General features: G+C 39.3%; 1 protein-coding gene across 1 annotated transcript; it reads right to left on the reverse strand.

The window, feature by feature from the left end:
• Nucleotides 1–4,118: 4,118 nt before the first annotated feature.
• On the reverse strand, nucleotides 4,119–8,332 carry LOC140862286 (uncharacterized). Its single transcript, XM_073265296.1, has 3 exons — nucleotides 6,945–8,332; nucleotides 4,668–5,144; nucleotides 4,119–4,464 (listed from the first exon to the last, which is right to left on the reverse strand). The coding sequence occupies exons 1-3, from the start codon at nucleotides 8,330–8,332 to the stop codon at nucleotides 4,119–4,121; spliced, it is 2,211 nt and encodes a 736-aa protein (XP_073121397.1).
• Between the last annotated feature and the right edge of the window lie 17,750 nt (nucleotides 8,333–26,082).

Here is a 26,082-nt window from a genome sequence, read left to right on the forward strand (position 1 = left end):
AACATGGAGTCCAATTGACAAAGTATAGTCCCGAATAATATCAGTCAACCATAATTTTCAAAAGGTAGAGCCCAATTGCTTTCAAAGCAATCCCCATGTTTTTACCTCATGTCCAATAAGGGCCCAATAATATGACGCCGTTTATTGTGACATGTCAAGATAACCCATCAATATTAAGTTGTGATGGACGGTCGCCATGTGGATCCCCAATAATATCAGCCAATCCCATGGAAGTTCCACCCAACTTACAACTTTTGTCGATCCAATGTACAACTTTCCGACAAACGGGCCCCCCAATAATATGAGCCGGACCGTGCCCGCGGGTAGCATCTCATACATTGATCGTTGATGGAAGGTAGGAACATTTAAACAATATTTAAATTCCCTTTATTTATCTTGATATCAATTTTAAATAATATTTAAAATGAGGGATTTTTAATTTTGAAAACTGTCTCATCATTTAGTATTTGTATGCTTGCGGGATTCATACAATTTAGTCTAAACATGCATACAACAATAATATTATATATTATTTAAAGGATGATCGACCCCAATAACTAATCGACCCGTGGTTGCAAATCACGAGTCTAAGTCCAATCCTAGGTGATATGCAGATATGCAATGCAATCCTATTACATTGAGCTTCCAATTTACATTTCTTCGGTCATTATTGTCTGCTGGGCCCACCATTGTCTTCAAATATTTATCTCCCACTACGTCTGATAAATTTACAATAAATTTCGATGACAAGTAGGGGATACATATTTAATGTAACATCCCAATTTTTCAATCGAAACGTTACTCAAACATACATACTTAAAAATTTGGTAAAAATAAAAACTTTGCGGAAGCATCATCTTATTTATTAAAATAGCGTATAAAATGTGCACAAAATAAAATAGCATCTAAAAATATTTGCCAAAACATGGCCATCAACTTAAAAAAAAATTAAAACTTGTTGCCTCTCATCAAATAAGAAAGTTTAAAACATCTTCCATTCTAAAGCATTCACACTCATGCATTGCCCGTTATACCGACCCCTGCCTCTTCTTCATGTCCGCCCACATAATCATCAATAAAAGCATCCACATCATCATTACCTGCACCATTCAAGTATAGTGAGTCGAAAGACTCAGAAAGAGCATGCAGAAAAGGATTTTCTAACTTTAAAAGGAAAACATTAACTTAAACTCCCATGCAATAAAAATAACTTTAATATAGCCATATCATAAAAATATTTGGGGAGATGAAGTATGAGTAGTGTGGTAACCGTCATAACGAGCCATTCATAGTTTTCTGTTGATCAACAAGCATATGGCATTACGCCCGTAAACTTTCATTTTTTGGATAGCCGCTTCGGAGCTCAACCTGAAGTGCATACCCCGTATAACCATCCCATGAGCCATGTTTGGATAGCTGCTCCGGAGCTCATCTCGAAGTGCATACCCCATATAATCACCACAAGACGCATAATTCATCAAAATATTTTTCATGTATCATATCATTCATCTTATCAAATCATATCATATCATTTTCATAAACCTCGTAACATGCTCATAAAATTTCTCGTGATGCTACATGCTTAAATTCCTTCAAAACATTTCATGAGAAATTAGCTTTTATGAGAAAATCACATAATCATGCAATACATAACTTGACCGATCCACGTGAGGCATTCCGTCCGTTTCGGACCTTGAAAACTTTAAACTTCTTCATGGACATTCTTAAAAATAATTAAAGTACATTAAAATATCAAAATCATGATTTTTGGGACTCAAAAACTCGTAAAATGGGGTGGGAAGTTCGAGCCTGCGGCGCGGGCACGCTACCCCAGTAGCGTGGGCGCGCTTTCTCGACGCTGCCACCGGCGCGGCCGCGCGCACAACCAGTGTGGGCGCGCCGCCCGATCGCAAACGTTCGGGCGCTCGGCACGGGTGTGCTGCTTGGCAGCGCGGGCGTGCCTCCTGTGCGCAGACCTGCGCGACTCAGGCGCGGGCGCCCTGCTTGGCAGCGTGGGCGCGCCGTCGCGACTCTTTTTTTTGAAAACTGATCTTTTCTGCACTTTTTCAAAACCACATTGCTTAGGGACGATTTTTCCATCAAAAATACCATTCAACAACATCAAAATTTCAAAATAACTTGTACCAATACATCAAACATTCAAAGATTTTGAGTCAAAAACCTTCACAACTTCTTTTACCCAAAAATCTGATATAATGCATTCAAATCTTTCAAAACTCATTAAACATGAACCGAACACCTCAGGAATGCTTCACGTATCACAATCAAGCAACATACTCATAGAAATTTTCAAGAAAACATTCATAGATCATCAATCAAACACCTAGGGTTTTATCTTGAAAATAACTATATTCTTGAATGGGTTTAAAAACAGTAAAAACTTGCCTGGATCGTCTGATTGAGATTAACCTGGACTGTGGAACGATCTAGCCTTGAGAAGCCTGAAGAACCCTAGCTTGGAGATCGCAGTGTTTGAGAGAGATTTTGAGAAAGAAGAGTAAGCGTTCAAATGAGAGTTCAGAAAACTTCTGAACGCTTTTTTTCCGTGACTAATGGGCTCCAACACGGCCCATTAGTTATACTTAAAATTCTTTAAAATTTTTACTCTCTCAATAAAATACTTCTGCATCTACTAACTTTTCTTAAAATATTTTTCTTAACTCGTTTCAAGGCTAGGCTCGTCCCTACGACCCAAAATTAAACCAAACCTAAAACTTTTTTTAAAAATATATAATATAACACATAATTCACAAACAATTAATATTATAAATAACATGCATTAAATCATATAATTAAATCAATTAATCGTGATTAAGCTAGTGGACTTTTTGGACCTTACAACTCTACCCTTCTTAAAAGAATTTCATCCTCGAAATTTGACTTACCAAACAGTTCAGGATAGCTTGCTCGCATATCTTGTTCTGTTTCCCAAGTAGCTTCTTCCACCAACTGGTTTCTCCATAAGACTTTCACCACTGGAATCTCTGTGTTTCTCAACCTACGAACTTGTCTGTCCAAGATTTGAACAGGCATCTCCTCGTAGGACAAGTCTGGCGTCCATTTCACTAGCTCATGGCGGATAACATGAGAAGGATTTGCCACATACTTCCTTAGCATGGAGATATGGAAGACATTGTGGACACCCCCCAAGTTGGGTGGTAGTGCTACTCGGTAAGCTCGAGCCCCAACTTTTTCTAGGATCTCAAAAGGTCCTATATATCTTGAACTCAATTTACCCTTTTTTCCAAATCTCATAACACCTTTCCATGGTGACATCTTTAAAAATACATGGTCACCTACTTCAAACTCCAAATCTCTACGTCGCTGGTCGGCGTAACTTTTCTGTCGACTTTGAGCTGTCAACATTCTGTCTCTGATCTTAGCTATTACATCCACCGTTTGAGTCAATATATCTGGTCCCAAACAGCTCTCTCTCCAACTTCATCCTAGTGCAAGGGAGTTCTAAACCTTCTCCCATACAATGCCTCATAAGGAGCCATACCAATAGTTGCTTGATAACTATTGTTGTATTTAAACTCCACTAAAGGTAATTTCGATTCCCAATTCCCTCCAAAGTCGATCATACAAGCTCTCAACATGTCTTCGAGTATTTGGATCACTCGTTCTGACTGACCATCTGTCTGAGAGTGGAAAGCTGTACTGAAAGCTAGCTTTGTTCCCAATCCTCTATGTAAACTTCCCCAAAAGTTCGAAGTGAACTTAGGATCCCTGTCAGATACTATCCTCGCTGGAACTCCATGCAATCTGACAATTTCTCGAATGTACAGCTCTGCATACTGATTCATCGAGAAGTTATTCCTGACTGGAATAAAATGAGCTGACTTGGTTAACCTGTCAACTATCACCCAAATTGAGTTCATCCTTCGTGGTGAGACTGACAATCCTACTACGAAATCCATAGTGACATCTTCCCACTTCCATGTGGGTATTGGCAAGGGTTTTAGGAGTCCCGCTGGCCTTTGATGCTCAATTTTTACCCGTTGACAAGTCAAACATTCACTCACAAATTCTATGATATCCTTCTTCATACCTGGCCACCAATATAAGGATTGCAGATCCTTATACATTTTCGTACTTCATGGATGAATGGAATATGGAACAGTATGGGCTTCAGTCATCACTTCCACTCTCAATGAGTCTACTGCTGGCACCCACATTCTACCTCGGTGATGAACAATTCCATCTTTGACAGTGTACAATGTACCACCCTTGGCTTCATCTCTGTTCCTCCACAACGTCAACTGTTCATCAAAAGCTTGGCCTACTCTGATTCTCTCAAGCAAACTAGGTACTACTGTTAAGGCTGCTAGAGTGCATACCTCCATTGGTTCAAATACCTCCAAACTCATACGTTCAAATTCAGCAATCAACTCCTGCGCACTGTCAATTGGTTCAATGTTGCAGACTTGCGACTCAAGGCATCTGATACAACATTAGCCTTACCAGGATGGTAGCTAATGTCACAGTCGTAGTCCTTCACTAATTCCAGCCATCGCCTTTGCCTCATATTCAACTCCTTCTGAGTGAAGAAATATTTTAGGCTTTTGTGATCAGTGAAAATCTGACACCTTTCACCGTACAAGTAGTGTCTCCATAGCTTCAAAGCAAAAACAACTGCCTCCAACTCAAGATCATGAGTCGGGTAATTCCTCTCATGAACTTTCAGCTGTCGAGATGCATATGCTATTACTTTATCATCCTGCATCAGCACAGCTCCTAATCCACTCTTAGAAGTATGGGAATAAACCACAAAGCGACCCGTGCCTTCGGGAATTGCTAGCACTGGCGCTGAAATCAGTCTTTCCTTCAATTCTATAAAGCTCTTCTCACATTGTTCTGACCACACAAACTTCACCCCTTTTCGAGTTAAGGAATTCAGTGGTAGGGCAATCTTGGAGGAGTCTTGAATAAATCTCCTGTAGTAGCCTGCTAAACCCAAAAAACTTCGTATTTCTGTAGCATTCTTCGGGGCAGCCCAATTACGAACCGCTTCCACCTTCGACGGATCCACCTCAATCCCCTTAGCTGAAACTAAATGACCCAAAAATGAAATCTGCTCCAGCCACAACACCGTAGCCAAGTGCTGACGATGCTCCTCCCTACTGCGAGAATATATCAATATGACATCTATGAAGACTATGAAAAACTGATCCAAGAAAGGTTGAAACTGTAGTGACCCTTACCCGGATCACCTACTAAACAGAACTTATGCATGCAATTAACTTAATTAAACAGATATCAGAATAAAACTGCGGAATCCAATAACATTATACAATCCCAAGTAAAGGAATCTGTAATTATCCAAAAAAAATATACAACCAAATCGAATAGCTGTATAAACCCAGACATCAGTAATAAAACCTAGACGAAGCTCCAGCTGGCCAACCACTGACTAGCCCCTCCTGGATCCACCCTCCTCGTCCAATCGCAAACCTGCCCCATGGAATAGGGTGTCCAGAAAATACAGAGTACGAGACGTGAGCATAAAACGCTCAGTGCGAGAGTATGAGTATACATGCATGCAAAGTGAACTCCCTATAGACTCGAGGTCAAGGATCAGATAACAGAGACAGACCGGGCCCTGGTATGTAGCACGCTGTGCCGTCGCTTCAGGAGGTGGCTCCCATACCGAGATAACCGTGGAAAAGCCGGACCCAAATCGATGGAAGTCCATCCACTAACAGGATAGGGTACAACCCTACTAACAGAAATCTCGAAGGAGATACAGCAAGATGCAAATGAATGCAGCATAATATCATGACATATAAATCATGCAGTCATATAATACATGCATACTCAGTCAGGATATCTCGAACAGTACTTTCGTACCTCAAAACAGTGCAAGCTCTACCAACTCTAGGTCCACGCCTATAGTATGCTCTACACTGCCAAATGATACTACTATCATTAAATTGCTCTAAAAGCCTTAACTAAGCTATTGCATACTCCTAAATATTTATAGGAAGCAAAAGCTATACCTTCGTCCATCGTTAGCCCTTTGATGTCGATGCCTCCAGAACTTGGGCACAACTCCGCTACGACTACCGAACGCCTCGCCAACCTCCGGACCAAGCCTAAGAAGACTAGAACAGCTCCAAAAGGACTAGAAAGGAAAGGAGAACTCGGAATTGGCAAATGAAAGTGAAGTCTCGGCCTTCTATTTATAGACAACGATCGGAACTTCCGATCCTTGATCGGAACGTCCGAACCTCGATCGGAACGTCCGATCCTGCCATCGGAGCTTCCGAAGATCCTGATCTGCCACGTGTCAAAATATCACTTGTTGACTCCGGATAGGGGTGATCGGAGCTTCCGGTCCAGATCGGAGCTTCCGATCCAACCACACGTCATGCCTGACGTAATAACATCGGTGCCTCCGATCGCTCATCGGAGCTTCCGATCGTGCCTTCGGAGCTTCCGATCCGTCCGATGCCTAATTCAATTAATTAGCATTAATCCTTTAATTACTCAATTAGGGCACGGGCTACTACAGAAACACCCTGTTCATCAAATCCATGAATGCAGGTGGTGCATTGGTCAACCCAAATGGCATTACCAAGAACTCATAGTGGCCATAACGAGTCCTGAATGCTGTCTTCTGCACATCTGCCTCCTTTACCTTCAGCTGATGGTAACCTGATCGCAGATCAATTTTTGAGAACACCTCTGCCCCTTGTAATTGGTCGAACAAATCATCTATTCTGGGCAAAGGATATCTGTTCTTCACTGTAACTCGGTTCAGTTCTCTGTAGTCAATGCACAATCTCATTGACCCATCTTTCTTCTTGACGAACAACACCGGTGCACCCCAAGGCGATACACTTGGTCTGATGAACCCCTTATCCAGTAATTCTTGCAACTGATCCTTCAATTCTTTCATCTCGGTCGGTGCCAATCTGTACGGTGCCTTAGAAGCTGGCTTAGTTCCAGGCAACAATTCTGTCCCGAATTCGACTTCCCTGACTGGAGGCAATCCCGCAACATCATCGGGAAAAACTTTTGGAAAGTCCTTCACTACCTCCACTTCCACAAGTTTCTGTCGCTGTACCTCCAGATCACCAATTAGACTCGCAAGAAAGCCTGTACACCCATTACTCAATAATTTCCAGGCTGTTCCTGCAGAAATCATACCTGGTGCGCTCTTCTTAGAGGTAGTGCGGAATGCAAACGGTTTCCCGTTCTGATCTTTCAATGAGACAGTTTTCCGTTTGCAGTCAATAATAGCCTCATGCCGAGACAACCAGTCCATCCCAAAAATCGCATCGAAATCCACCATTTTCAAAACAATAAAATCTGCACACAAAACTAGACTCTGCATCTGAACCTTGCAATTTCTTACCACACTACTACTTTCCAATTCTTCTCCTGAGGGTAACGACACACAAAATTTCGAAATAGATTCATCCGGCAAGACCCCCAATTTCATCATAAAATTAACAGATATAAAAGAGTGCGTAGCTCCTGAATCAATTAACACGAAAGCAGGTAAACCAACGATATGGATCATACCTGTGACAATTGCAGAATCTGGGTCAACCTGATCGTGAGTCATAGCAAACACTCTTCCCCTGATAGGATCCTTTGACTGCGGGCAATCCTTGGCGAAATGCCCTGGCTTCTTGCAAAGAAAGCAAGTATTGGTCCCAAGCATGCATTGACCTGAGTGTGGCTTCCCACACTTTTGACAGATAGGTGCATTCGCCGGCCTTGGAGCATTGGCGTTCGGCTGATTCTGTCCCTGAGGTCGCGCCTGATTGGGGTTTTGGCGCTGCTGCTGCTGCGGTCTCCTCTGAGCTGGGGCTTGGTACGGCCTCTTCTGACTAGACCCTTGTTGTTCTCTCGCCTGGTAACTGGCTCTTTTCGCTTGCGGTTCTTTGATAATATCATTCCCATCTTTTTCTGACAACATAGCCTCATCGACTGCTGCTCGATACGTTTGTGCCCCACTCAATCTGACATCACGACGAATAGTGGCATTCAGTCCCTCCATGAAATGCTTCAACTCCTCTATAGCATTACCCGAAATCATGGGCACAAAATACCTCGCCCTTTCAAAATTCTTCACATACTCAGCAATTGACATGCTCCCTTGGCGGAGCTCCAGGAATTCTCTAGCAAGTCTAGTCCTGGTGCTGATAGTGAAATATTTCCCATAGAACACGTCTTTGAATCCATTCCAAGTCAACGTAGTCATATCCACAACAGAACGGGCTCCCTGCCACCAAACCCTTGCATCATCACGAAACTTAAAGATGGCACACCTCACACGGTCTGCATCAGTGAGCTGCATGTAGTCAAAAATGGTCTCCACTGACTGCACCCATTCCTCGGCTACAAAGGGATCAACCCCTCCTCTGAACTCCTGCGGCCCTAGATCCTTAAACTATTTAAAGATCGGATTAGTTAGTAGTGGCTGATTGTTGTTTCGTCCTCCCGCTTGTGCTTGGATTAACTGTTGAATCTGCTCCCCTTGGGCTCTACTCTGCTCTTGCAACAGAGTCGCCAACCCAGCCAAAAACTGGTTATTCTGATTGTCCTCATTGTTTCCTACGGTTAGCCATGATCCTGATGTCCATACAGTCCACATGCTTAATTACGTTATTTAAACATAACATCCTAATTAACATGAAAAGCTATCATGCATCTTAAATAATTCATAACATAGAACTTACAGACATGAAGACGAAGCACAGGGTCGTGGCGAGAATGCATGCGTGCAAACAAACCCAGAGCGAACTGCTCTGATACCAAGCTGTAACGTCCCAATTTCTCAATCGAAACGTTACTCAAAAATATTTACTTAAAAATTTGGTAAAAATAAAAACTTTGCGGAAGCATCATCTTATTTATTAAAATAGCGTATAAAATGTGCACAAAATAAAATAGCATCTAAAAATATTTGCCAAAACATGGCCATCAACTTAAAAAAAAATTAAAACTTGTTGCCTCTCATCAAATAAGAAAGTTTAAAACATCTTCCATTCTAAAGCATTCACACTCATGCATTGCCCGTTATACCGACCCCTGCCTCTTCTTCATGTCCGCCCACATAATCATCAATAAAAGCATCCACATCATCATTACCTGCACCATTCAAGTATAGTGAGTCGAAAGACTCAGCAAGAGCATGCAGAAAAGGATTTTCTAACTTTAAAAGGAAAACATTAACTTAAACTCCCATACAATAAACATAACTTTAATATAGCCATATCATAATAATATTTGGGGAGATGAATTATGAGTAGTGTGGTAACCGTCATAACGAGCCATTCATAGTTTTCTGTTGATCAACAAGCATATGGCATTACGCCCGTAAACTTTCATTCTTTGGATAGCCGCTTCGGAGCTCAACCCAAAGTGCATATCCCCTATAACCATCCTGTGAGCCATGTTTGGATAGCCGCTCCGGAGCTCATCCCGAAGTGCATACCCCATATAATCACCACAAGACGCATAATTCATCAAAATATTTTTCATGTATCATATCATTCATCTTATCAAATCAAATCATATCATTTTCATAAACCTCGTAACATGCTCATAAAATTTCTCGTGATGCTACATGCTTAAATTCCTTCAAAACATTTCATGAGAAATTAGCTTTCATGAGAAAATCACATAATCATGCAATACATAACTTGACCGATCCACATGAGGCATTCCGTCCGTTTTGGACCTTGAAAACTTTAAACTTCTTCATGGACATTCTTAAAAATAATTAAAATACATTAAAATATCAAAATCATGATTTTTGGGACTCAAAAACTCGTAAAATGGGGTGGGAAGTTCGATCCTGCGGCACGACCGCACGCACAACCAGCGCGGGCGCGCCGCCCGCTAACAAAAGTGCGGGCGCTCGGTGTGGCCGCGCTGCTTGGCAGCGCGGACGCGCCTCCTGTGCGCAGACCTGCGCGACTCAGGCGCAAGCACGCCGTCGCGACTCCTTTTTCCGAAAACTGATCTTTTCTGCACTTTTTCAAAACCACATTGCTTAGGGACGATTTTTCCATCAAAAATACCATTCAACAACATCAAAATTTCAAAATAACTTGTACCAATACATCAAACATTCAAATATTTTGAGTCAAAAACCTTCATAACTAATTTTACCCAAAAATCTGATATAATGCATTCAAATCTTTCAAAACTCATTAAACATGAACCGAACACCTCAGGAATGTTTCACGTATCACAATCAAGAAACATACTCATAGAAATTTTCAAGAAAACATTCATAGATCATCAATCAAACACCTAGGATTTTATCTTGAAAATAACTATATTCTTGAATGGGTTTAAAAACAGTAAAAACTTGCCTGGATCGTCTGATTGGGATTAACCTGGACTGCGGAACGATCTAGCCTTGAGAAGCCTGAAGAACCCTAGCTTGGAGATCACAGTGTTTGAGAGAGATTTTGAGAAAGAAGAGTAAGCGTTCAAATGAGAGTTCAGAAAACTTCTGAACGCTTTTCTTCCGTGACTAATGGGCTCCAACACGGCCCATTAGTTATATTTAAAATTCTTTAAAATTTTTTCTCTCTCAATAAAATACTTCTGCATCTACTAACTTTTCTTAAAATATTTTTCTTAACTCGTTTCAAGGCTAGGCTCGTCCCTGCCACCCAAAATTAAACCCAACCTAAAACTTTTTTTTAAAAAAAATAATATAACACATAATTCACATAACAATTAATATTATAAATAACATGCATTAAATCATATAATTAAATCAATTAATCGTGATTAAGCTAGTGAACTTTTTGGACCTTACATTTAAGGGTGAGAACGGGCCATAAACCAGGGCCACTTTTTATTACAAATGAAAATTCAAATTGGGCCATAAACCAAGCCCATTAATAAAACTTAACAACAATAAAACCAAATGTAAACAACATAACATACACCTACAATATTGGTCATGACAATCGATCATTCTTTTATCCAATAATTAATTCAATAATTAAATAATTGGATAACATGCAATGACTTCATAATTAAAAAGATAAAATCAAATTTTATCTTATCCTTTCATAAGATCATATCTTATCATCAATTGTACCAAAATAATTAATTTTATAAAATTAAATTTAACGGATAAAATTTATAAATTTTCAAAAAATTCAAATTTATCCAAAAATCAATTTTAAAAATTTCGAACTCAAACAATTTGACCCGACGCCTCGTGGACCAATCAAAAATTTTTTTTGATCGGACCAAAAACTAAAATTTCAAAAATTTCAAATTTTTAAAAAATTAAAATTTTAATTTTTTTCGGACTGCCCGGGACATTCCCGGACATCCCCGCCTCCACGTGGGACAGGGCTGCCCACGTGGAGGTGGGAAGCGTGATGCCCTGTTTCCTTCAAAATTTTAATTTAAAAATTCGTTTTGTTTTCAAAAAACCGAGGCTAAAAATTTTGTACAATCGATTAATTTTAATCGTTTGATCAAAGAACGACCTGACTCTAATACCACTGTTGGAACACACATTCTCTGATCACACGGATGTGATACCCAGAGAAGCGGAAGTTAAAAAATTTTATTTTTCGATATGAAACGATTCCATATCGTGGGTATCAAATCCAAATGATTAAAATCTTGCAAGTAAAAATAAAAATAACAATTAAATATTTTTACCTCTTCAAGCAATGGCTTGATTAGTGGACTCCAACAGATTTAATCTGCTCTTGTTGTAAATCCCGGGAACCGATGACTTTCTCGATCAATCTCCGGAATCAGGTCCACGAATAGAAAACAGAAACCCTCTGATTGATTGCACTAGAAATCAATCAGATGTTTATCGTAGAGAATAAACAGATTTGATCTGTCAATTCAGAAAGTGATTTTTTAGAAAAATCACAGACCGAATTTTCTCAAAAAAGGGAAGACGAGAATTCGAAATTCCCCTTATAATATAAAGTGTGATTTTCGAAAATTGCTTGATCGAAAAATTGTGATTTTCAAAACCCACACACATATATATATATATAATTTCTAGACTGGATTAAGTTATAACTCTATTGGGACACTAACTCCTTAGGGCCCATAGTCCATAACTTAAGCCCAACAAGCCAAGCCTGTTATTATAGAAATTAATATAAAATTCATCACGACTCTGATTGATAAACCGATTTCACCAATGTGCACAGAAACCATTTCTGCACCTTTTAAAGTCAAGATAATTTTTCTGAATCCGAATTCAGTGATTTCCAAAAATGCCCATCCCTATGTCATTTTAGGAAATTCCACTCCCTTTAGTTAAGAAGTCCAACTTCTCATTCATTAAATTTAACTCTTTAAATTTAACTATCTCAACGAGGATTAGTAATCCATTACTTGTGTGACCTTCAATGGTTCAGGGATACAACTAGCCATGGGCTCACAACTCCTTGTGACTCGGAACAACGATTTTCGACTTACCCAACGAATCATGGTAAGAGCGTCTAGCAACATCGCCCCATGATTCCCTAGGTATCACTGATAGTGCCTGCAAGAACCAGTAAGTTTTGGTTAGCGTACAGTACAGTCCCTTCATCCATATATCCCGATCGAATCAACAACCATTGGTACATCGAGAGTCGTTCGAGATTCGATAACTATGCAACGCATCTTGAAGATCAAATAGTGACATCGCATGTGCTACTAGGAAACCAAGTAACCTAAATCACATCGAGTACTCTGGCCAAAGATTTGTCACACTAATATCTCCTCAGATCGCATAGGATATCCACACTCGCAAGCGTGTGGTGAATCCTTGACAACAAAGCATCGACTCCTATATGTATCGTAAATGTACCCAATCTCGACACCTAATGACCCCATAGAGTCGGTAAACGATTCAAAGTACAGTACTAGCATATAGAGTCTCAATGATGTTTCAAGTAGTAAGAACTAATGGTGTACAGCCAAAATCGCGGACTTATCCACTCAAATAATAATAACCACTTTTAAAGTTCGAATAGGGTAGTTCGATCATTCATCATATGAATATCCATTTGCATGCTTTGAACATCTCCATGTTCATTACCAATGAAACGTGGTACTTGGCATCACAAATGCTAGTCTTAATCTCGAGCAATCCTTATCCTTATTAGCGGACGGCTCAATTGACTAGGAACTGTTTAGAATATACAGTGACTATAAGTTGTGTTTCATAATAGTGATCTCTCTTTATTCACTATCTCATCGTACTTACACTATAGTATATTCAAGATCTTTATCAAAACAACAATAGTATATCACAATATAACAATATGAAGAAAGATAAAGAAAATTCCATTAATGAATGTAAATTATATTAAACAAAGATTGTTTATACATAGAGTCATAAAAGCCCTTAGCCACAAGTTGGCTAACCGGGCACCCACTCTTTCACAATCGACATGACACGTCACACAACATGGATATAACCTTCAGATTTTTAAATGATGATATACCCTTTTTATGATGCATGATGATTACGTATGAGTATGTATGTTATGTTATGTGATGATTATGATACATGTATTAATAAGACATGCATGGATATATATGTATTATTTATTATGTATCTTGCATGTATTATATGGTGCATCACTTTTATTCATGTTTTTATAATGAGATAGAGCGTGCTGAGCCTCTAGGCTCACTAGACTTAAATGGTGCAGGTGAGCAGGTAGACACTGATGTAGAACATTTTGCTCCGACTGGCGGTGAGGACGTATGAGATCCCGACAGTTGGCTAGCCTGTGACCATCGCTCTAGTCATGTTTTCAGTGAATTGAATATTATTATGTTTTCCGCATATGTTTTATGATTTAATTATGAGTTTATGAATTTTAGGTGAGAATTTTTATTGAGAGGTTGATGATGATTTTATTGCATGGGTTATACTTATTTTATTTGCATGCAAATTTTTATTATGGTTTTTTTTTTAGTTGGAATATTTTTATGGGAAATTGTTTATGTTTATAATTATTTTAGAAAGTAATTATTTAATATATATATTTACACGTTTCAAATATATATATATATATATATATTATTAAGTATTAGTTATTTATTTATTCATTTATGGATGCATAGTTATTAAATATATTTTATATTAAATATTTAGTTATTTATTTGTAAAATAAAAAAAATAGTAGTAGTAGGATCGAGTCGTTTTATTTTAATCCGTATTTTTGCGTGATTTTGATATAAAGACAACTCTCTTCAAGTCAAAAAAAATACTTCATTCATCCCAATTATATAGGCCTACTTTTTATTCACACGGATTAAGAAAAAATTATTGGAAAACAAATTTTGTACAAACTTCCTATTTATCCCTATTTAATGTATTCAAAAAATAATTGTACAATTTTCAAGATGTAGTTAATAAGGTTATATTAATAAAAGAGTGTAAAAAATATTACTATACATTTGGGACAAAAAAAAAAAAGACCTATATAACTTGGAAGTAGCATTTTTTTCCCATCAAATACTAATCATGAAGAAAAACAATAAAAATAATGTAGGGCCAAGTGTATGGCGCTTACCAATAGCTATAGCTAATGTTAAAATACAACCCTAAAATTGTTATTAAATTCAATATCACTTATGTTTGCGCGAATTTTTTTTTAACCATTTAAAACATTTCTCTATTTTTTTTGAGTTACATAATATAAATAGTTAATTTTATATCACATCGATTCTTCTGTAAATTAATATTGATGAATATTAATTTCATGGTGTTGGTGATTAAATTATGAGTTTTGGTGATAACAGATCAAACCAAGTACTGAAATAAATAAGATCTTAAGGACAAACGGAAATTGAATCTCAAATCAATCAAGACAAATGGGTTCATACAGATCGAACTTAACAAAGCTGTCTAGATCAAGTTTTCGGAAAATTGGAGTTTCGGATAAATCAAGCATTTGATCTATATTTCCCACGCAACGATTTACTTCAACAGATCAAATGACCATCCTCTAGAAGAGCAATCCAGATCGATCAAAAGCTTATATCAGATGTGTAATGCCCCGATTTTATCTTATTTGACTTTATTTGAGATAATCGGAGAATACAAAGGTCAAGAGCCTACTTGATTTTGATCAGGGTCTATTTTGCAAATTTCGGAATTTTTAGGGACTAAAATGCAAATTTGGGATTTGTTAGATATTTAAGCTTGAGTTTACTTATCTTTTCACTTCATACTCTTCCCCTTCATGCCTTCCTCCATTAGAGATGCCTCCAAAATTTCTTCAAGCTTCCAGATTTCAGTCCGACCTCGATCCGTTCGTTGGAATTTAATTCTGAAGGAAGATTAGCGATCACGGCAGCGAGAGCTCTGTTATATCGTAAGTATTTCTCCGATCAGATCCGTTATATTTTTAGGATGTTGTTAGAATCGATTGAGTTGCGAGTATGTTGTTCTTGGCAGAGTTCTGATCGTTTATTCTCTTCGGTTTTGAAATAGAGTGTCGTTCGGAATTGTTATGATTTTTGGGAGATTATTCGAGAATTTGGGTTTTGAGATTTGTTGGAATCAGATTGTTTTAGTTGATTGTTGGTTGATTTGAGTTTATTTGATTGATATTATGATGTCTGCGATTTCGGTTTGATTAGAATATAGCCGTTATGCCGCTGGTTTGAAATTGGAATTTTTGAACTGTTTTGAGTTGATCGTCGTTGTTGATCTTCTCTTGCCTTTGTACAGATTCGTTCGAATGCCGTTGGGTTGTGAGGTTGCAGGAGTGCATTTCTTTGAAGATTTTAGCCGGTATAGTATCGATTTCTTATTATCGATTGAGGTCGTTTGATTGATCTGGTTTGAGGAATCGTTGTTGTTTCTAGGTTTGGAGCATTGACGTTTGAGAAAAGATATAAGACGACTTAGACTGGAATGGAACGAGTAACTCAAAAACTTGATTCGAGTGTTCCGAAGAAATCACATACTTGCATGTTAATTGAATTACTTGAATTTATTGAATGAGTTATAATTTGCATTTCATTCATCTTGAGCCAAAATCCTTGATTTCAGCGTGCAGGACGACCCTTTTATGTTAGACGTTTTGGGATATTTTAAGCGAGTGGCCTAGGCGTAGAGGTTTGTCTAGTGCTATAATACTCCTTATAGTCGCACCAAAGTCTGGAGGATGGAGATACGTAGCACCACCTCGATCGGGAGAGTCGGTGAGTTGTTTACGTGATCTCATCCTCGGGATCCCAAAAGCAAAAGCAGCAACTCTTTTGATTATCCATACTTGATAATCATTTTAAGACATGCATTTCATTTTGATTTCTCTTGTAATTGCATGGTTGATATTTAAATATCTGGATGTTGATATATTTCGTTTTGAGATGCTTATCTGATATTGCATGCTAGTCTCTTTTACTGGGAATACTGACCGCTAAATCGGTGTGATTAAAAATAAACTGGCAAGCGCACTAGGTCAAATTATAATATAGTGAACAAAAGTCCAGATGTCAAACCCACAGGGACTGTATATATATGAATACCAAAATATATTTATTTCTACTTAATCTAGACTAATGAATAAAGGTGATTCATATTTTAAACTAATAATAAAATGTTGCAATTAAAATTAAATTAAATAAAACGCAGCTGGAAATTTTAGATTTAAATCAAATTTGCGAAAAACTCGATCAAGGACACACGCAGGTACCAGACAATTCAAGTAACAAGCAGTCGATCTAAGATATCAGACTTATTCTTAATTCACAGGAATTTTTCTAATTTTTTTGAAGGACTATTTCTAGAACAATCAAACCTATTCAAATATTGATGAACTAATCTTTCATAATTCTAATCAAATTTGAATGCATGAATAACTATGAAAATTCAGTAAACACCTAAACCGCATAATGAAACCGAATTCTATTTCTAGTCAGTTTTACACTATGTTGATTGTCGAAGTGATCAAAATCAAAACCTCCTCTGTCGAATTGGAATCAATTAACATGCAAGAAAATAACTAGCTAGGAAATTCACAAGGCAAATATAAATTCAATAAACAATAAATTCAAATCAAGTCTGAAAATCTCAAATAAACAAACGAGTTTTCTACATCAATTGTCTGACTCAATCACGTGGCCTTGATCGAATAAAAGCTACTACTCACTAATAAACATGATTAAATAAATCAAGTATAAAATCATAAAATAAAAAATACTAGAGTAGAAGAAAATCTGAAGAAGCTTGTTCCACAGTCGCCGTAGACTTCGCGCGTACTCAAAAAGACCAAAAGTCCGTAAAAAGGGCATAAAATTTCTATTTATAGGTCCGCGCCAATTGGAATCCTCGTAACATTAAAATTCTCAAACTTTGCACTTATGAACACGCACGCGCACGCATGGCACATCTCACGCGCGCGTAGCTATAAAAAACAGTGAACCTTCAAACGCCTCGTGCGCGCGTGACTTCGCTGCAACTCTCTGGTCATCTCTACTGTGTGCGCGCGAGGCAGTAGCTCACCCGCGCGCACCTTGGCTCGGATGCCTCTGGAAACTTGTACTGCGCACGAGCGAGCAAGAGGCTCTCGCGCGCGCGGCTTCTCCGCACAGAAACTCCCAAAAATTGCTTAATTTCCTACAAAATTCAACCAGGAGAGTATAATGCATACACATAAAATAAAACACTAATAAAACTCACAAAAATAAAATAAATGCATGCAAAATAAATATAAAATGACATAAAATAATGCATACTAAACGCACTTATCAACACCCCCATACTTAAACATTGCTCGCCCTCGAGCAAAACATGCAAAAAACAAAATGCAAAGATACAAGTATGAATGAGTCATGTTCAAAATAGCCTCAGACGAGTCCTAAACCGATTTCCTAAAAAACTAAAACAACTTTCGATCGTCCACAATACACTGTCAGTTGAACGCAACCATGTGTGTGTGCCATGTCATTCTAGTTTCATGAAACATCAAAAGAATTTGTCCTAAGAATGCTTAGCGACCTATGAAAAATCAGTGCAAGTGTCACAATCCAGCCCTCCATCATCTCAACAATCACAAACAAAAACATGCACTTTCTTGAGATTAATTACATACCTCTGGATTTTGCACCCGGTATTTTTTAATAAGCCCCAATAATTACCCGCAAACTTAGCTATAACTAAGATGGGATTTGAATTTCAACCCCCTCGTCTATAGCCCGGATGGAGCATCAATCTCATTTAATCCGCAAACTTAGCCATGGCACAATGATTAGAATTTCAATCATTGTCCAAGCTCGGATGGAATTGTTAAAAAAAATTTTTTTTAACCCCATGAGATCCGCATACTTAGTCAATAACAGAGATTAGGATTTCAATCTCTGCTCGTAACCTGGATTGAGTTAACTTAATTTTCAACAAAAATTTTACAGGTACGCCCAAGATCAGACATGAAATGTCTAACAATCATCAAGAATCCAAAGGCACTATCATGATTAACAAACACCTATTGTCGTGCAATGGTCAAACAAACACGAACTTCATCAATTACATCGCTACACTACACTAGTTTCACATGCGTGCTTAAAATTATTCACGAGTCGACTGACAGCTTTTCATGTGCAATCAAGAGCAAAAATTTTTCAACACAATTTCTCTTTTCCACTCAATCATCATTGGCTAACAAAATTCATTCAACTCGCATCGATAATACAAACATCAAAAAAATGAAATGCTATGAATACGACTAGATGGAACTAACAACACAAAACGAATGCAAACAGAATGAATACAACACACGAAACTAAACAACTAAACCCCCCCTCCCCCATACTTATCCAAATTATTGCCTTCAATGCTTCAGAATACAAATAACGACAACAAGAACAAAATGCAAACGAAACAACGAAAAGTGAAACAAAAAGACTCCCCTGGTGACTAGTCGTCGTCTTCTTCTTTAGGAATGGAGGAATCCTGTGGTGCAGCCGGAGAAAATTGGGCCGGCATGTCAGACTGGAATGGGAATGGAGGCGGATAGTGCGGTGTCGCTCGAAAGCCCGAAGTATCAAGTCCCAACTGCGTCGCCATGCTGTGCATCATGTCTTACACATTTTGTAGATGAGTGGAAGTGGCCTGGAAATAATCCATGGCATAGTGGTTGAAAGCAGAGCTCTCAACGGCCATGTCCTGAGTGGTGCGGCGAGGAGGAGTGGCCTGAGGTGGTGGTCGACTGTTAGAGGAACTCCCAACATGCTGCTGACCGCTATAGAATTCCAAATTGCGCTTCGCCTGCTTAGAAGTAGCAAGCTTCTCTTCTACGGTCTTGAAAGGCAGAAGCCACTCCTCATCGGGACTAAACTGCACACCCGCCTGGCGACATAGGGCTGTGATGGTGTGGGGAAAGTAGAGGCCCACCGTCGGAGTCCGCAACGAATAAAGAATGGAATCGTGGACAAGAGTGCCCACATCAACTGGCCACCTCTTCATGATAGCATATACAAGAATAGCCCTATCTGCCTGAACTTAAACTGTGTGGAGTACGGGTAAAATTCGGTGGGCAATGAAGTCATACCACAACGCCGGCTCAAGTTTCAGAAAACGCTTCGGGAAATGAGTGAACAGGAAGGGATCGTGCCAATGAACACCCGCATAACACATATCTCTCAACATCAAATAATAATCCGGATTCGCCTTAAAACTCCTAAATTGGCTATCATCCACAACAGGAGTATCAAACAACCTATTCAATGTTTCGGCATCAAACGATACAAGTTTCCCTCAGACAAAAGCTTTCAAGTCCTCTTGGGCATGGGCATTAGCATAAAATTCCCAAACCACCGAAACAATGGCGGGTTCGGGCACTTGACAAAATACAGTCCATTTTCTCTTAATAATCCCCAAAGAAACAAATTCATTACAATCCAAAGTTATTCCACGCTCAGCAATAGGATTGCGATTGAGGCGAGCATGTTCGTACTTTTCTTGGGCTTCCCGAGAGACGAACCTATTGGAGATGTCCGCAGAGGATTAGGAGCTGGCGACGATAGGGCCGGACGAACGAAATCGCTTTGCTGGCATGGTGGTGGTTGACCGGAACAAAGGCGGTGATCGGAGATGACTGACGGTGGTGAGAGGTGGCGTTGTGGTGAGGAGCGCTAAATATGAGGATTCGGGCAGAAATTTCGGACCCGAACTTGAAGCGCGATGATAAACTCCAACAATCTGCAAATTACGAGCAAGGATGTCAAGAATGCATGGAGGAATTGGAGAGGAAATATTGGGGATTTAGGGTTTATGGGAGGTAGGAGAGAAAAGAGGTAGAAAAGAAAGGGAGAGAAAGAGAAACTCCCGTCACTTGCAATCTGCGTCTCTCGCGCGTGCGAGGAGGAGACTCGCGCGCGCGCGAGACTTTAAGTGTTCCTCTGGACGAATTTATTGCGCGTGCGCGCGAGGAAGGGACCTCGCGCGCGTGCGTGCCCCTTTGTGAGTCTCTGGAGTACTAGCCTGCGCGCGCGCGAGGAAGGGACCTCGCGCCTGCGCATTAGGGCAAAAAGTTTGTCCTGCAAAATAATTAAAACCCAACAAAAATTCTTAAAAAATATAAAAATAAATAAAATAAAATAAACGAAATAAAACCAAAACTAAACTAAAATAAAAACAAACAAACCATAAAAATAAACACTAGGTTGCTTCCCAGATAGCGCTAAATTTATAGTCTATAGCCCGACTGTACCTCCCTTTTTAATTTAACGGGTCTTGCAAGTCGACGGTGGTCTGTGTTTGATCCAAGATACCACCACGATAAACTTTTATTCTTTGCCCATTAACTTTGAATGCTCCTGTGGCAGGACTATAAATTTCTACCGTACCATACGACATTACTTGCTTGATAGTAAATGGCCCTGACCACCTCAAATGTAGTTTTCCTGGAATGAGCTTCAAACGTGAGTTATATAATAAAACAGTTTGGCCTACCTCGAACTCACGGGAGACAATGTGTTGATCATGCCATTTCTTAGTCTTGTCTTTGTAAATTCTGGCATTTTCATAGGCATCCAGCCTAAACTACTCAAGTTCATTCAACTGTAGCAAACGTTCTTCACCTGTAGCCTGCACATCAAAATTCAGAAATTTAGTAGCCCATAGTGCTTTATGATCAAGTTCAACAGGAAGATGACATGCTTTGCCATATAACAACCTAAAGAGAGAAGTTCCTATAGGTGTTTTAAAAGCAGTTCGATAGGCCCATAAAGCATCATCTAATTTATTCGACCACTCTTTCCTGTTCGAATTCACCGTTTTTTACAAAATTATTTTCAACTCCCTATCAGAAATCTCAACTTGCCCACTAGTCTGAGGATGATAAGGTGTTGCTACCTTGTGAGTGACCCCATATTTTGTCAAAAGTGTATCAAATTGCTGATTACAAAAGTGGGTTCCTCCATCACTAATTATGGCTCTAGGGGTACCATATCTAGAAAATATGAATTTTTTCAAAAATTTCACAACCACTCTAGACTCATTCGTCCTACATGCATGTGCTTCAACCCATTTAGACACATAATCGACCGCAACCAAAATATATTTGTTCCCTTCAGACACAGGAAATGGTCCCATGAAATCTATACCCCATATATCAAAAACTTCACAAACAAGAATATTATTTAGGGGCTTCTCGTGTCTCCTAGAAATATTACAAACTTTCTGACAAGCATCACAAGAAATCACATAGGTATATGCATCCTTAAACAAAAAATACCAATAAAATCCCGTCTAAAGTACTTTAGCAGCGGTACGACCCGCGCCGAACTGACCTCCAGTTGGACCTGTGTGACAATGTGAGAGTATAGATCTTACCTCTTCCGATGGAATACACCTACGAATGATACTATCTGCACAGATCTTAAATAGAAAAGGTCTTCCCACAAAAAATATTTCAACTCAAAGAAAAATTTCTTTTTCTGTTGACAAGTTAAATGCGAAGGAAGAAACTTACTTGACAGATAGTTAACGATGTCTGCATACCATGGTAAATTAGATACCTCAAACAGCTGTTCATGAGGAAAATCATCATGAATCACTTGCGTTTCAGCTCCTTGATTTTTCAAACGAGAAAGGTGGTCCGCAACTTGATTCTCCGCGCCCTTCCTATCAACAATTTTCAAATCAAATTCTTGCAACAATAAAACCCAACAAATTAACCTGGGTTTAGCATCCTTTTTGCTCATAAAATACTTCAATGCCGAATGGTTCGTGTGAATGATGACTTTGCTTCCCACCAAATAAGACCTAAATTTATCCAGGGCAAACACGACTACGAGAAGTTCATTTTCAGTAGTTGCATAGTTCAGTTGGGCGGCTGACAGGGTGATACTGGCGTAGTAAATCACATGAAGTACTTTGTCCCTCTTTTGTCCAAGCACGGATCCCAATGCAGTGTCACTGGCGTCACACATCAACTTAAACGACAGATTCCAATCAGGCACTACTATCACTGGTGCAGTTTTTAATTTCTGCTTCAAAATCTGAAAGGCCTGCAAGCACTCAGCAGAAAAATTAAAAGGCACCTCTTTGATTAACAGATTAGTAAGGGGTTTAGCAATAGAAGAAAAATCCTTAATAAATCTCCTATAGAAACCAGCATGCCCAAGAAAACTTCGAATTCCTTTCAAATTCATGGGAGGTGGAAATTTTTCAATTACTTCAAGTTTTGCTCTGTCCACCTCCACACCTACCTCAGACACCTTATGTCCTAAAACAATGCACTCTTTCACCATGGCATTTTTCCAAATTCAACACAAGATTGCTCTCCTCACATCTCTGCAACACCTTTTTCAGATTTAATAAACATGCATCGAACGATGATCCAACCACAGAGAAATCATCCATAAACACTTCTATAAACTTTTCAACCATATCATGAAAAATAGCCATCATACACCGCTGAAAAGTGGAAGGGGCATTACAAAGACCGAACGACAATCATTTATAAGTAAAAGTACCATAAGGACAAGTAAAAGTGGTTTTATGTTGGTCCTCAGGTGCTATAGAAATTTGCATATATCCAGAATAACCATCCAAAAAACAATAAAATGCATGCCCAGCAAGTCTCTGAACCATCTGATCAATAATGGGAAGGGGGAAGTGATCCTTATAGGTGGCATCATTCAATTTTCTATAATCAATACAAACTCTCCACCCCGTAACAGTTCTAGTAGGAATCAATTCATTATTTGCATTTTCAATTACAGTCATCCCTCCCTTTTTAGGCACTACGTGAATTGGACTCACCCATTCACTATCAGATATCGGATAGATGGTACCTACATCAAGGAGCTTGATTACCTCCTTTTTCACTACCTCTTTCATCGCCGGGTTGAGTCACCTCTGTGGTTGAGTAGATGTCTTGTGCTCTGCCTCCATCAATATTTTGTGCATGCACATGGTTGGACTAATCCCCTTGATATCGGCCAAGCTCCATTCGATGGCTCTTATGTGTTCTCGAATCACCCGCAACAATTTTTCCTCCTCACAACCTGTCAAAGAAGATGAACAAATTACTGGCAGTTTATCATTCTTTAATAAATACAAATATTTCAAATGAGAAGGGAGTGGTTTTAGTTCAAGAGTATGGGGCTCCTCGGTGAATGGCTTCAGTGGTTTTGGAGTTGGTTAAGCTCCCCCATCTTGGTATTGATGAGTCTGTCGAAGGGTAGACACCAATCCAAATAACGTGCTACTTCATGAACTTCCTCACTGACATGCTCTTCATCAGTTGCACCTGTCAAACATATTTATAATGGATCTACAGACAACTGTTCCTGCAGAGAACACTCAACCAAATCATCAGTAATATCAATTCTGAAACAATCAGAATTGTCTGAAGGATATCGAATGCCCTGAAAAACATTAAATATAACTTTCTCATCATTCATACGCAATATCAACTCTCCTTTATGCACATCAATCAATGCCTTTCCAGTGGCTAAAAACGGTCTACCCAAAATAAAAGGTATCTCACGATCCTCTTCCTTATCAAGCACAACAAAATCCACTGGAAATATAAACTTATCAACCTTAACTAACACATCCTCTACAATCCCCCTGGATATTTTATAGATCTATCAGCTAATTGCAGGGAGATAGTAGTTGACTTAACTTCACCAATTCCTAGCTTCTCAAAACATGAGTAAGGCATAAGATTAATACTTGCACCTAGATCACATAAAGCCTTATTAAAAAATTATTTTCCAATAGTGCATGGAATTGAAAAGCTATCGGGATCCTTAAGTTTAGGAGGGAGTTTATTTTGTAAAATAGCAGAACATTCCTCCGACAACTTTACAGTTTCAAAATCCAAAAGTTTTCTTTTGTTAGACAAAATATCTTTTAAAAATTTTGCATAACTGGGCATTTGAGCTAAAACGTCTGCAAAGAAAATATTAATATGAAGCTTTTTGAAAAACTCTAAGAATTTTGCAAATTGATTATCCAATTGCAGTTGCTTTGCTCTTTGGGGTAAGGGCAGTTTACTCAAATCAATCTTCTCATTAATAATTGGGTGAAAGGACTTGCCTTTCTTGCCCGTAGGCATCGAGTCTGAGTGGTTTGGCACTTCCTCCAGCCCTTTTTTCTTTGCTTAGCTCGCTTGCTTCCTCATCCTCAGTATTTTTCTCCACAGTATCTGCTTGCAATCTAGTCACCGCCAGAATAGCATTGACATCCTTGGGATTCCTCTCACTATTACTAGGAAACAATCCTACTGGTCTAGTAGACACCTGTTTTGTGACGCCCGGGGCTGAAGAGGCAGGGAGTGATCGCCGGTGCCAAGAGGTTGCACGGACAATTAGCGGCTCCTGGTAGGCTTCTAGGCGGAGGGAGACAGGAATGAACCGATCCCGTGCCGAAATGAGAGGGATTCTGAGACTGTGTAGGTATGGGACTACATGGTTGAGGAGGGTTTAAAAGATTTCATATGTACTATTCATATTAAGAAGGTACATCTTCTTTTCGGAAGCTCATCACATAAGAACTCCAAAGTTAAGCGTGCTTGACTTGGGGCAATTATAGGATGGGTGACCCCCTGGGAAGTTTTCCAGGATGCGTGTGAGTGAGGACATAAGCACGCTGAAAAAACCCGTCTTGATACAGTGGGGCGTTACAAATGGTATCAGAGCCAACCTCTCTTAGTACGGTATGGTTCGGGGGCGAACCAAGCGGAAGCTGGTGGGCATGTGACGCCCGGGGATGAAGAGACAGGGAGTGATCGCCGGTGCCAAGAGGTTGCACGGACAATGAGCGGCTCCTGGTAGGCTTCTAGGCGGAGGGAGACATGAATGAACCGATCTCGTGCCGGAATGAGAGGGATTCAGAGACTGTGTAGGTATGGGACTACATGGTTGAGGAGGGCTTAAAAGATTTCATATGTACTATTCATATTAAGAAGGTGCATCTTCTTTTCGGAAGCTCATCACATAAAAACTCCAAAGTTAAGCGTGCTTGACTTGGGACAATTATAGGATGGGTGACCCCCTGAAAAGTTTTCCAGGGTGCGTGTAAGTGAGAACATAATCTTGCTGAAAAGACCCGTCTTGATACAGTGGGGCGTTACATGTGTTTCTATCTGACTTATCTGTGTTTCTAACTTCTGCAACATTGCCTCCTGATTTTGTAGACTGGTCTTAGTACCAGCTACATATTTCATCATGATTTCTTCAAAAGAGGGCTTCTTCTCGACTGGCTTTGATGTATTAGCTGTAGGATCTGCATCGATCTTGGCATTTAGTGCTGTTAGTGCATCGACTTCTAGAACTCCAGCTTTTCTCTCTTTTTTAGCATCTGGCCATCAAATGTTTCTTTCGGCCATATTTCCAATGATTTCCCATGCCTCTGCCGGTGTCTTCCTGAATAGGCTTCCGTTAGCAGCGGCATCCAACATGGATCGAACAGATTGATCAGCCCCATTGTAGAAAGTTTGAGTCTGCTGGCTCTGAGTGAGATTATGTTGAGGACACATCCTCAACATCTTTTTGAATCGAGTCCAAGCAGCATGTAAAGATTCAGCTTCCTTGTGCCTGAATGAGATGATATCGGAGAACAGTTTGCCATCT

Source organism: Henckelia pumila, chromosome 4 (genome assembly GCF_033568475.1).
Source record: "Henckelia pumila isolate YLH828 chromosome 4, ASM3356847v2, whole genome shotgun sequence".
NCBI classification, from domain to species: Eukaryota; Viridiplantae; Streptophyta; class Magnoliopsida; order Lamiales; family Gesneriaceae; genus Henckelia; species Henckelia pumila.

What these genes read in the sequence shown, in the direction of transcription:
- LOC140862286 (XM_073265296.1), bottom strand. Translation starts at nt 8,332, where the DNA reads ATGCAGCTCACTGATGCAGACCGTGTGAGGTGTGCCATCTTTAAGTTT. An exon ending in AAGCCAGCTTCTAAGGCACC is followed by an intron (nt 5,145 to 6,944) that starts GTACAGATTGGC and finishes ATATTCTCGCAG; the next exon opens with TAGGGAGGAGCATCGTCAGC. An exon ending in TACCCGACTCATGATCTTGA is followed by an intron (nt 4,465 to 4,667) that starts GTTGGAGGCAGT and finishes ATGTTGTATCAG; the next exon opens with ATGCCTTGAGTCGCAAGTCT.